The 13,031-nt window shown below is 36.5% G+C and overlaps 1 protein-coding gene across 1 annotated transcript; it reads left to right on the forward strand.

Annotated features, from left to right (window-relative positions):
- Nucleotides 1–2,817: 2,817 nt before the first annotated feature.
- LOC147858162 (uncharacterized) lies at nt 2,818–12,492 on the forward strand. Its single transcript, XM_087327586.1, has 11 exons — nt 2,818–2,928; nt 3,915–4,060; nt 4,374–4,592; nt 4,763–4,978; nt 5,320–5,409; nt 5,558–5,761; nt 8,367–8,675; nt 10,702–10,920; nt 11,294–11,509; nt 11,899–11,988; nt 12,201–12,492. Exons 1-11 carry the CDS (start codon nt 2,877–2,879, stop codon nt 12,405–12,407), a joined length of 1,968 nt encoding a protein of 655 aa, XP_087183712.1. The 5' UTR covers nt 2,818–2,876; the 3' UTR covers nt 12,408–12,492.
- Nucleotides 12,493–13,031: the final 539 nt, after the last annotated feature.

A 13,031-nucleotide genomic window follows, 5' to 3' on the forward strand; every position in this document is an offset into this window, starting at 1 on the left:
GATTGTTTCGCATGTTGCATATATTTAGTAATTTGAATTGAATTCCATTTAAATCATGAGTTCCGTATATATTAGGACAACTCATTCGTGTAAACATTGTTGTTTGTTTAGAGCTATGAAAAACTCTTAATTGATTGAAGCTTCATAACGTCTAGTTGTGGTTCCCACCAAGGAATCCAATGGATTGAATTGTCTTAATGAAGCTCATGCGAAAAGTCATTGATAACATATCTAGATCTCGTCTTTGTAAAACACCAATACATACAATTAATTATATGTAGAGGAATGGATAGCGTAAGTAAGATGTGTGTGTGTGTGTGTGTGTGTGTGTTATAGAGAGAGCAAATTAGACACCAAAGTGAATCGAATCTAGTAGGCGAAACTGGGGAAGATTTACAAATTACAAAAACAAAATGAGCATTAGATTTAAGAGGGTAGATTTCATATAAGACTTGGTCTATAAAGAACATATATGTGAGTACCCATAAAAAAGTTAGGACCAATCTTGAAATGAATGTGAGAGTGACTGAGGTATTTAACCTATCCTCCCTCAATGCTATGGCATCTAACTTTTGTTATATGGTTATGGAAGACTATAGCATAGGTTGACTACATTGTTGAGCCTGAGATCTCAATAACATTAGCATGCATTACAATTACAATGGTGAAATTTGATGCAACAATGAACACAATGCAAGATTACAAAACACAAAACAGGGGGTGAACAAACAACATCAATCAACGAGTACATGCACAACAATTGGTGTATTTACTACCTTTTATGTGTACTTTAAATCATGACTTCCATATATATTGGGTCAACTCATCCATGTCAAAGTTATTGCTAGGTTAAAGCTATGAAAAGAAAACTTTAATTGATTGAAGCTTCATAAAGTATAGTTGCAACTTGTAGTTCCTACCAACTGAACCGAATGGATTGAATCGTCTTAATGATGCTAGATCTCATCTTTGTAAAAAGCAAAGACATATAATTAATTATATGTAGAGGAATGGATGAACTAAGATGTTTGTTTGTTTGTGTTTGTGTGTGTGTGTTTTAAAGCGAGCAAATTAGACACCAAAGAGAATAGAATCTATTAAGCGAAACTAGTGGAAGATTTACAAATTGCAAAAAAAATGTGAACGTTAGGTCCGAGAGGATAGATTTAGTATAAGATTTGGTCTATAAAGTTAGGACCAATCTTGTAATGAAAAGTCTTGACCATTCTTCAGTGCACGTCTCAGATGTTGTTAGCACGTCCTTACTACAAAAAGTCAAAAGTAAGTCATGATCGATGGGTTTCTCTTGAGTGACACACACACACACTCTCTCTCTCTCTCTCAAGACTCACACATCACACACAGAGAGTCAAAAGCACATTATGATAGATGAGTCTCTCTCTCTCTCTCACACACACACGCACACACACGCACGCACACACACACACACACACACACACACACATGCACGCAGGCACGCAAACATTCAGTTGGTATAAGGCTTTTGGTCTATAAAGAACATATATGTTGAGTACACATAAAAAGTCAAAGACCAATCATGTAGTGAAAAGTCTTGACTATTCTTAAATTGGGCGTCTCACGTGTTGTTAGCAAGTCCTTGTAACATAAAGTCAATAGCAGGTCATGATAGATGGGTCTCTCTCTCTCTCTCTCTCACACACACACACACACACACACACACACACATGCACGCAGGCACGCAAACATTCAGTTGGTATAAGGCTTTTGGTCTATAAAGAACATATATGTTGAGTACACATAAAAATTCAAAGACCAATCATGTAATGAAAAGTTTTGACTATTCTTAAATTGGGCGTCTCACGTGTTGTTAGCAAGTCCTTGTAACATAAGTCAATAGCAGGTCATGATAGATGGGTCTCTCTCTCTCTCTCTCTCACACACACACACACACACACACACACATGCACGCAGGCACGCAAACATTCAGTTGGTATAAGGCTTTTGGTCTATAAAGAACATATATGTTGAGTACACATAAAAATTCAAAGACCAATCATGTAATGAAAAGTCTTGACTATTCTTAAATTGGGCGTCTCGCGTGTTGTTAGCAAGTCCTTGTAACATAAAGTCAATAGCAGGTCATGATAGATGGGTCTCTCTCTCTCTCTCTCTCAGACACACACACACACACACACACACACACACATGCACGCAGGCACGCAAACATTCAGTTGGTATAAGGCTTTTGGTCTATAAAGAACATATATGTTGAGTACACATAAAAATTCAAAGACCAATCATGTAATGAAAAGTTTTGACTATTCTTAAATTGGGCGTCTCACGTGTTGTTAGCAAGTCCTTGTAACATAAAGTCAATAGTAGGTCATGATAGATGGGTCTCTCTCTCTCTCTCTCTCACACACACACACACACACACACACACACATATGCATGCAGGCACGCAAACATTCAGTTGGTATAAGGCTTTCGGTCTATAAAGAACATATATGTTGAGTACACATAAAAATTCAAAGACCAATCATGTAATGAAAAGTCTTGACTATTCTTAAATTGGGCGTCTCACGTGTTGTTAGCAAGTCCTTGTAACATAAAGTCAATAGCAGGTCTCTCTCTCTCTCTCTCTCTCACACACACACACACACACACACACACACACACACACATTCAGCTGGTATAAAATTGGGCCATGGCAGCTCGATTTGCTCATCCATTCCAGCTTCCAACTGAGCCTCCCTTCGTCTGCATTTTGATCTTCTTCAGTCTTTGCCATCTTCATTCTTCGCAGTTTCCCAATTCTCCTTCCCTCCCTTCCTCTGCTTGTTCATAATCTTCTTCTCCTTTCTTCGCCGAAAATTTTGAACTGATCAGGAGCCATGCCATTCGCTAAACAGACTGACTGTGTCAATCTCTTCGAGGCTTTCAAAGGTAGTAGCTTCTTCTTCCTTCTCCTTCTCCTCCTCACGCTCTCCCAAATGTCCGACTCGTTTTCGTATGTTAGATTCCGCATTATGTTATATGGCCATAGCAGAAATTGGGTCTGCAAATAGAACAAGAAAAGAATGCTTAGCAGAAACTCCGCAGATGGGCCAAAATTGTGGCCCAGTAATGTAAAGACCGGTCATTCTTCATTGCATGTCTCAGATGTTGTTAGCAATCTTTATTATTATTTTTAGGTTTTAATGTCAGAAAACATTGGAAGCCACAAATCTAGGTCGAAAATAACAACAAAGTAGAGTTTAAATTACTGATAAGTACCGTGTAGGAGATGTACATTCAACTTGCAGTAATAATTCTACCAAACTATTAAATGTATAGGAAAGAATTGATCTGCTCAATAAATACGAAAGAAGAATGTAGATAGAAACTGGTGACAATGAAGCAAGGGTAGTGCGGTAATTGTCCATCACTGATAACGTAAGTAGCAGGAAAGATTAGAGGACATCTACACTCATGAGATTAGACGTAGCAATGAAGTTCTGTTATATTAGCCACATTGAAATCGATAATGTGACATGCTGTTAATTGGAAATCTAGATTGAAAAGGTGAGAGTGAAGTATAAAATAACAATTCTTTATTTAACTTCTCGTCAGAAAGTTTGTAAGAGATCTAGATTTGAAAACCTACCTCACTCTAGAAAGGGGGGAATATAGACTGAAGACGCGACTGTGTTGATTATATATATATATATATATATATATATATATATGTCTTGAAAATTTAAAGAATGTTTTGAAACACACACAGTGAACATACAGTTGTTGAATCTACATGTGGAAACTATAGGAAATAGTGAGAAAATACCAAGGAGAATAATCAAGTGCAAATTTTATATGTTTGGGTCAGATTTTGTTCCCTCAGAGGCCCTGTTATTGCAAAGAATACTAATTTGTTTTCTGTGGTGATGAATTAGGTTTGGGCTGCAATGAGAAGAAGGTCATCGAGATTCTCGCACACCGAAATTGTGTGCAAAGGCAAGAACTACGCCGACAGTATCACCTCTGTTATCGGGAGGATCTCCTTGATAGATTGAAAACAGAGCTCCACGGAAATTTAAAGGTTGGTGCTTGGGCTGAAATCAATCTGCCTTGAACTTTTGTATATTTGCCGGGATATCACCAGATTTTCAAATGATGGAACTATCTTTCAAATTTACTTAGCAGTCTAATCATTTTAATAAGCACCGTATTAAAATGATAAGATTTATCAGTTAAGAGCTTGATTGCATAGTTTGCCCCTAAGTTGTGGTGACTTAGCTAGTGAGTAACTAATTGATTGAAAAGTTTGCTGCTATTGATCATAAAATTGTTTCTCTCATGCTGTCATTCTCGATTAAGACATAGGTCTTGTGTATTGTTGGTTATACACACAGAAAGCAGTTGTTCTTTGGATGTTGGAACCAGTGGAAAGAGATGCGGCCATCCTGAGGGATGCCCTCCATGGATTGGGTACAAATGACATTGCTTTGATCGAAATCATTTGCACTCGCACCACATCACAGTTAGAAGCAATACAGCGAGCCTACAATTCAATGTATAAGCGGAACCTCCATGCGGACATTACTTCAGATACAAGTGGTGACTATAGGAGGGTATGTTCATCCTAAGCATGTTAACTAATTGTCTGATTGCATGATATGGTCAAATAAATTGTCAGATTTTCCCCTCCTTTAGGAGCATCATCTGGGGAAATAACGAAGCTGAATGCCAGATGACTCCAGATGACTGACAAGTTTCTTTTCTTGATAATGTGTTGTTGCAGCTTCTGATGGCATACATCACTAACCCTAGGCAAGAAACTACTGTTGATGAGAAATCCCAGGCGCACGATGATGCCATTTTGCTCTATAACGCAGGCGAAGGCAGACTAGGTACCGACGAGGCAGCCATAATTCAGATATTCAGCACTCGAACTGCGAGGCAGTTGAATGCTGCTTTTCATAGCTACCAGGAGCGCTACAGCCAGGATATTGAGACGGTTGGGATCATACACTATTCTTTCATCGTATTTCTTGTTAGGGTTTTTAAGGTGTTGGCGCCCTTTAGGTTAATAAATCCAGTAATTATTAGGGTTTTAGGATGTTTATTTGTTCAAACGAGCATCACGAAACAAGCAAAGCTTGGTAACCTTCCTAGGATCGTAAACGAGCATCTCTGTCTCTGACTCTGTCTAAATCTCTCTGTCTCTCTGTCTCTATCTCTCTCTCTATCTCGCTCTCTGTGTTTGTGTAAAATGGTCGATTCGTTGCAATGTATGCAATTATGAGATTGTGTATCGCATTGTGCTGATTTGCATGATATGTCTTCGTTTTATTCTAGGCAATGGAGTCTGAAACATCTGGAAATTTCTCCAAGCTATTGAAGGCAATAATTCAGTGTGTACGTAATCCAACCGAGTACTTTGCAAGGGTGAGATTTGGACGTTAATTTATACCTGCATATTTGTGCACATTGTATTCGTGATTTCTGAGAGGGCTTTCTTTTGGCCTATTGATCTTTCTCCACATGAAATTGATGGTTACTAAATGAAAGGGCGGCTGGGTTAAATGTTTTGCAGATGCTATACTGGTCCATGAATCGATTTCGGACCAATAATGATGCACTGATTCGCGTGATTGTGACAAGAGCGGAAATAGATTTGCAAGCTATTAAGATGGAGTTCCAGCGTCTGTACAATGAAAGTTTAGAAGATATGATATCATCTGATACCTCCGGTAGCTGCAAGTGGTTTCTTCTTGCGCTTGTCCGTGCACGCCACCATTGAATGTATATATGTGTTTAAATTAGTTGAAATTGTGTTGTATGCTGTGAATAAACATTCCTTAGAGTTAGCCCATATATGTATATATTCTGAAGGCAATTGCGTAAATTGATCCATGAATTTGTTTGTCGAAATCTTGTTGATGAGTAATCAAAAGCATGTTGCTGTCAATCAAAGTCCATAATATCCAACTATGTATGGATGGTGGTATAAATTTCAAAAACTGATAGTTGATTAAAGTAGATTAATCTAATAATCGCGAGCTACAAAAGCAAATTTTACTAGTTGAAATATGTTATAACTTATACTATATGCCATTGACAAATCAAATTGAGAAGTTGAATTCCTTATGTCTCTTAAACGTTATGGATTCAACACGCTGAGTTTCATAATGATGTGCCATTGATGATCAATTTGAGAAGTTGGATTCACATCTCTTCAACCGCATACCTCACGTTTGGGTAATCTCTATTCTTGATGTACATATACTCTCAAAGTCTTATGTTGAGGAAATTGTTTGTATGGATAGTTATGGTGAGTTCTACAATGTGTTAATATTGTTCTGAATAGAAAATAGCAAATTTGTAGGTGATGTATATATGGAATTACAATGCACACATGTATGAGGGGTTTAGACTTAGAAGACTAAGAAACCATGAACAACGTGAGAGAGTGAGAATGTGTGTGTGTGTGTGTGTGAGAGAGAGAGAGAGAGAGAGAGAGAGAGAGAGAGAGAGAGAATGTGTATCGATACACAAAATTATTGGCTTCTATATTCCACAATTCAAACTTTACAAGTGGATGTATCTAAGATATAAACTTAGGGCGTTATTATGTACGCATGATGTAGGTGAGGGTAGGGCACTAATATTTACAAAAATGTGTGGGTATCTTCACTAAAGTGATCAGATAGAGGAAATGATAGGTGCATGCATTATCGTGATCTTGACAACCAATAAATGAAGAATCTTTTAGAAAAACACAAGTATTGAAGGTGCATTTGGAGGAAGCATAAACATGATGTAGGTGAGGGTAGGTCACTAATATTTACAAAAATGTGTGGGTATGTTCACTAAAGTGATCAGATAGAGGAAATGATAGGTGCATGCATTATCGTGATCTTGACAACCAATAAATGAAGAACCTTTTAGAAAAACACAAGTATTGAAGGGGCATTTGGAGGAAGCATAAATATGATGCCTAGATATCCTCATAAGAAACATTAGCTCATAAGGTTGAAGACTAAAGTTATGAGACACTAATGGTGTGGGCTAGGCTTTTTCATGTTACCTCTTCCAAGATACTAATTGTCCAAATATCAGTTGGTATTGGATGTTGGTGGTAGGTTGGCTATGTCTTGATCCAAGTAGATTTAAGAAATTAGAAATTAATCATGAGGCAAGAAGATTAATTAGCTTAAATTTTGAATATTTCATTGATAATCAAATCGAGAAGTTGAACTGAAATCTCTTAAACATTATAGTATCTATCTCTTGAGTTATTGAAAATATCCAAAGGTAACTTGATTTTAGAGAAGGTTAGTATGAAACTTGTGGAAGGTTAAAAGTATGTGGATAAGATAGATGTCCATGTTATGCTATGTGTGACTATGTGAGTGTCACTATGTGTGTACGTAGAAACCCCAAGGAGAAGCATGAGAGTCAAAGCAAAGAAGAAGAAGAAGAAGAAGAAGAAGATGGTAGGGATGAATGCAAGAATTTCAACCAGAGAAGAAGACCTTGACCTTGACTTTATTTATTTATATTATTTATGTATGTAGTTTTGTTTTTTTTTTTTCAAAAAAGAATATATTCCATTAATTAAACATGTCCTTTTGTACACAACTTTAGTCCCCTTATCAGGTAGGCCTTGCCTAAATTATCCTATCATCCTCAACTACTATAGACATATACCTTGTGTTGATTGTACAAAAGCTCGCCATCGGACGTCTACTTACATCTGGGCGGCATCTCATATTTATCTTACACATTCACATATGTCTCTAACCGATCTATATTTGGTTATATCTATTTATTAGTTATCCACGGACTATCCATACACATCATCTCCATTCAACAACAGCCCACGTGTCCGTTCTCTATGGAACTCATAGTATGAACCATACGCGCGTTCGCACTTGAGAATGTTCTAATCATCCGAGTATGGTAAAAACCCTCCACGTATGGTAAATACCATACTTTTGTATTCATTATTTAGTATAAGGTAACTTTTTTTAAGGTAAGAAAGTTAAGGTAAAAAGTGCCCCCCAAAAACAAAAAAAAACATAAAGAATGTTTCCATAACATACGCATTCGTACGGAAAAGAATGTTTTCCAATGCATTCGAGTAATTTACGTACTATGATGGAACTCATGTGCATTGCATTCAATAGTTTTTCTTCTTCTTCTTTCTTCTAGGATAATCCATTCAAGTGGATACAATAGATATGTAGATAGTAATAAAGTCATTACAGTTTAGTTTAGGTTTGCTTTAGGCGTTGTAATTTGAACTACTTTTTTGGGTTTTTAATTTTATTTTTAATGATGATGATGATGATGATCGCGATGGCTGACACGCACGACGCGCATGACCTACAGACAGTTGAAAATTCTGCCATGGAAGCACCTCCTTCACCTGTTACCGTCTCTTATTCCTACGCACCTCTGATCGCAGTCTCCTTTCTTCTTCTTCTTCTTCTTCTTCATTTTTTCTTCCCCTCATTCTTTTTGCATCTTCATCTTCTTGGTTCTCATTCCCCTTTCGACGTTCTTTCTTCTGCTCTTTCGATCCCCCCCCCTTTTCGTTTTCCACTCATTCTTCATTCTTTGTGTGGATATGTCCACCATCATCCCTCCTCCGGGACCCATGCCGACCGCCATGCAAGACTGTGCAGATCTCTACCGAGCTTTCAAAGGTACTTTCTCCTCCTCCTCCTCATAATCTCCCGAATGCTCCGTTCGTTTCTCACTGCTTTAGTTTATTACATTTCCCACAACGCCTTAACAAAAACGTAGTCCGGCACAATCAAATCCCAAAATCGTTTAGCAGAAATTTCAGAATAAAATGGTAGCTCAGTAAAAAAGAGCGCTCATTTCTCATCATATTTGCACCGGTTTCAGATTTCATCAGCAGTACTTTTGTTTTTTAAAGATCTACATGTCAGAAAACATTATCAGATGTAGTTCTAGGTTTAAATGGAAGCGTGGTAGAATTTCCATTCGAGAGTTGTTTAAATTACAGGAAAACAATATAGATGATCTACATTCAACTTCAAACAATAGATGACCAGATAATTGCTCAATTTATAGGAAATAATTCATCTTTTGAATGCATAGGACATAATATTATCGATATAAATTGGTAGCAGTGAAGCATAGCTAGTGGGAATTATAGATGGAAATTGATAACAGTGAAGCATAGGTAGTGGCACTCATAGATAATAGGAAAGAATAGAAGGAAATCTAGATTGAGATTGGTATGAAGCTTTTTTAGTTATGCCCAATTCAACAAGCCTACATTGAAGTTGGTAATGTGACATGCTGTTTTAGTTAAGTCATAGAATCTCTGGATCGAAATTGTTCAGAAAGATTATAGAAGATCTAGATTTGAAAGTATAACAGTAAAGTTTCAACTTGTTGGAAAGTTTATGGGAAGTCTGTTTTGTCCTTATATAGAAACTGGTCACATTTTCTTTTTTGATGGAAGCCGTGGCCACTCTACTGTGTGCTCTCAATTTCTTTGTTTAAAGCACAAAGAACAGATCATATGCATTGCTATGTGCTCTGAATTGCTTCAAAACGTTTTTCATACAACAATGAATACATCTACAATACAGTAAAAATCACGTTTTGATGACCACTTGTTGAAGATGATATGTTTTTGAATGTTCTGTCAATTGTTCAAGAAAGTTCTGAAATCAAATCCCATTCAATAAAGTGGGGAAAATACAGTAAGTTGACATTTCAAGAAAGTTTTTGAAAAATAACTCTTAAAGGAAAATACACAGCAAACATGCAATTCTTGAATCATTACTAATCAATAGAGTTCTCTCTTCATATTTAAACAACAGGAATTTATGAGAAACTATCAATAGGAATCTAGTACAAATTTTATGCCTCTCTGTTGGAATTTGTTCCCTTACTAAATAATTTTGCTACGCGCTGGAAAAATTCAAAAAACAAATGTCCTACACATGACAAGGAATTTCTCATGTGAAAGAAACCTCAATGTCCTATTGCAAAGAATACCTATTTATTTTCTGTAGTGGTGAATCAGGTTTTGGCTGTGATGAGAAGAAGATAATCACAATTCTGGCACACAGAAATTATGTGCAACGGCATGAACTACGCCGATTGTATCCAACCCTTTATTCTCAGAATCTCCTTGAAAGATTGAAATCAGAGCTCCATGGAAACTTGGAGGTGAGTCGTTGAGTTGTACATTAATCTACCCCAAATATTTTCTGGATACATTGATTCACTAGGATACTACCGGTTTTTTAAAATTAGCCAAGTACCCCCTTGAGTTTTAAAATTACAAAAGTACCTTCAAATTACTTTGGCTTAATCAGGAGTCATTCAAACTATTAGTTTTATAAGTTGGTGATCAAGAGGTTAATTTTTCCGTTCTCCCTATGTAGGGATGATGTAGCTTTTGAGTAACTAATTAATTAACTTGTCATTTGATAATTAGGTCCAAACGTACCTTACAATGGAAATCCAAACTAGAACCAAATTAATGGCTGATTGAATTCACATAAATGTCAGGGGCATTTCGGTCATGTCTGATTAACCAAGGGGTGTCTTGATGAATATACAAAACATTAGGCATAGGTGGTGTTGTTTCCTTGGTTTTTTGTGGAATGAACCTTCAAACATCATCTTCTCACTCTGGATTGTTGATTAAACATATGGCTGGTGTATTTTTTGCTACTCTTGCAGAAAGCAGTTATTCTTTGGATGCAAGATGCACCTGAAAGAGATGCTACCATCATGAGGGAAGCTCTCCGTGGATGGGGTACTCAGGATACTGCCTTGATTGAGATGGTTTGTTCTCGGACAACATCACAGTTACAAGCAATACGACATGCTTACAATTCAATGTATCAGCGATCGCTTGATGAGGACATTTCTTCAGATACTAGTGGAGACTATAGGAAGGTTACTTTCATCCTACGCATTTCCTATCCAATTTATTTTCACTGTTCTTTAGTTGTGTGGTTTAGTTTGTTCTTTTTTATGTTTTCTATAGGCAGATTTTTAAACACAGAATGGGAAGACCGTGAAATATCCCTGGGGTTTTGTTTATTTTCCCATAGGCCTTTGATCAACCCCTCACAATCAATTATATACGTATATGCTACTTAGCAATTGTATGTTTAAATTTTCTGCATTTTTCTCCTTCAGGGGCCGTTGAGAAATAATTAAAAACTCAGGGGTAATTTGGAGTTTTCCCTAAAAACAAAAAGATTGTAGAAGATGCTATATGACTTGTGAACACTGATAAGTTTCTTTCCTTGATAATGTATTGCAGCTTCTTCTTGCATATCTCAATAACCATAGGCCAGAAACTCCTTATATTGATGAGCACCTGGCAGAGAATGATGCCAAGACACTCTATCAAGCGGGTGAAGGACGGTTAGGTACAGACGAGGCAACCATAATTCACATCTTAAGCACTCGAAGTGCAGCACAGTTGACTGCTTCTTTCCATAAATACCAACTAATGTATGGTCGGGATATAGAAAAGGTTTGTGTCATACTTTCTTCATCTCCAATAATAGGACTTAAAAGTTTAATAGAATTAGAGTGTTAGTACAATATAGTTGCTCCTATTTCCAGGCAATAGGATTGGTAGAATTATGCTGTTACTCCGACCAAGCTTTCATGTTGTATCTATTAGCATTGCCTTTCAGGAGTTATTTTAAAGCCTAGTTTGAAAAGCTTGAAAAAGAGGTCTTATTTTTACGATCTTTTGCTAAATCACATTTGTAGTAGCTAATATGATAGCTCATTGGTAAATTCTTCGTCTTCTCTCTGTTATCGTCAATTCATTGCAATGAATGGAAATAGATGTAATGCACTGAAAGACTTTACATGTATCATGTTGTGCTGATTTGCCCCCTTGTTTTATTATAGGCGATGAAGAGGGAAACATCTGGACATTTTTTGAATTCATTGAGGGCAATAATTCAGTGTGTACAACATCCACCAAAGTACTTTGCAAAGGTGAACGTTAATTTATATCTTGTGCATAATGGCATATATATTTTTCAGATGTCTTCTGTTGGAAGTTAATATATATCTTGTGCATATTGTATATATGGTTTTGAGATGTCTTTCTTTGACCTAGTGATTTTTCCTTCATGATTTGTGAGTTCAGTTTATCCACCAATTTCTCTACTTGAAAGTGTTACAGAATAAGGTTGATAATTTTGCAGATGCTACACAAATCAATGGAAGGAATCGGAACGCGTGATGAGATATTGATTCGTGTGATTGTGACGAGAGCGGAAATTGATATGCAAAATATTAAGGCAGAGTTCAGTCGGGAGTACAACAAACGATTAGAAGATATGATATCATCTGATACATCTGGTAACTACAAGAAATTTCTTCTTGCGCTTGTTGGTTCAGGCAGCCATTGAATGTGTATATATTTTGGATAAAATTATGTTGTATATTGTGCTATAGGGTGATAAATATTTGCTAGCCATATATGTTGTATAAGCTGTTTGTTGAAATTCTATCAATGAAAAATAAAATGCTTGTCACATTAATTGAAATCCAATTTTATGTCACATATGAGTGGTGGTCTAAATTTTAAAATCAGTTAATTGATATGAACGTTATATGAACCAAATTCATGACATGAGTCATGATGAAACTTTGGCCCTTTCTTATATTTGTCTAATGTTGAATCAGTTTCTATGAGATATTGTGACTAATGGCACAAATGTCCCCACCTTATCATCAACCTTGTCACAACCTAAATATATTGCTCGTCCTTAAAGGATATCATAGCAATTGTCAATGGCATATCTCTAAGAATTGGAACTTTTGTTGAGGTTGAACTTGTTGTCTCCCTCACAACCATATTTATGGGGCTAAAGCAAGAAAATCATAGGGTGCTCAAGGACCTCCAACATGTGAGTGCCTAGACACAGTAATAACAAGAAGCTATCACGATGGGTTCAACAACTAGAATCAAATTTATTAATTTTGTATCAAGAAGCTTTCATGTACAAAGGTATGTCATCCATCAAAGTTTG

Source organism: Azolla caroliniana, unplaced genomic scaffold (genome assembly GCF_043228905.1).
Source record: "Azolla caroliniana isolate FFs.n. ecotype wild unplaced genomic scaffold, voAzoCaro1.0.p SCAF_11, whole genome shotgun sequence".
NCBI classification, from domain to species: Eukaryota; Viridiplantae; Streptophyta; class Polypodiopsida; order Salviniales; family Salviniaceae; genus Azolla; species Azolla caroliniana.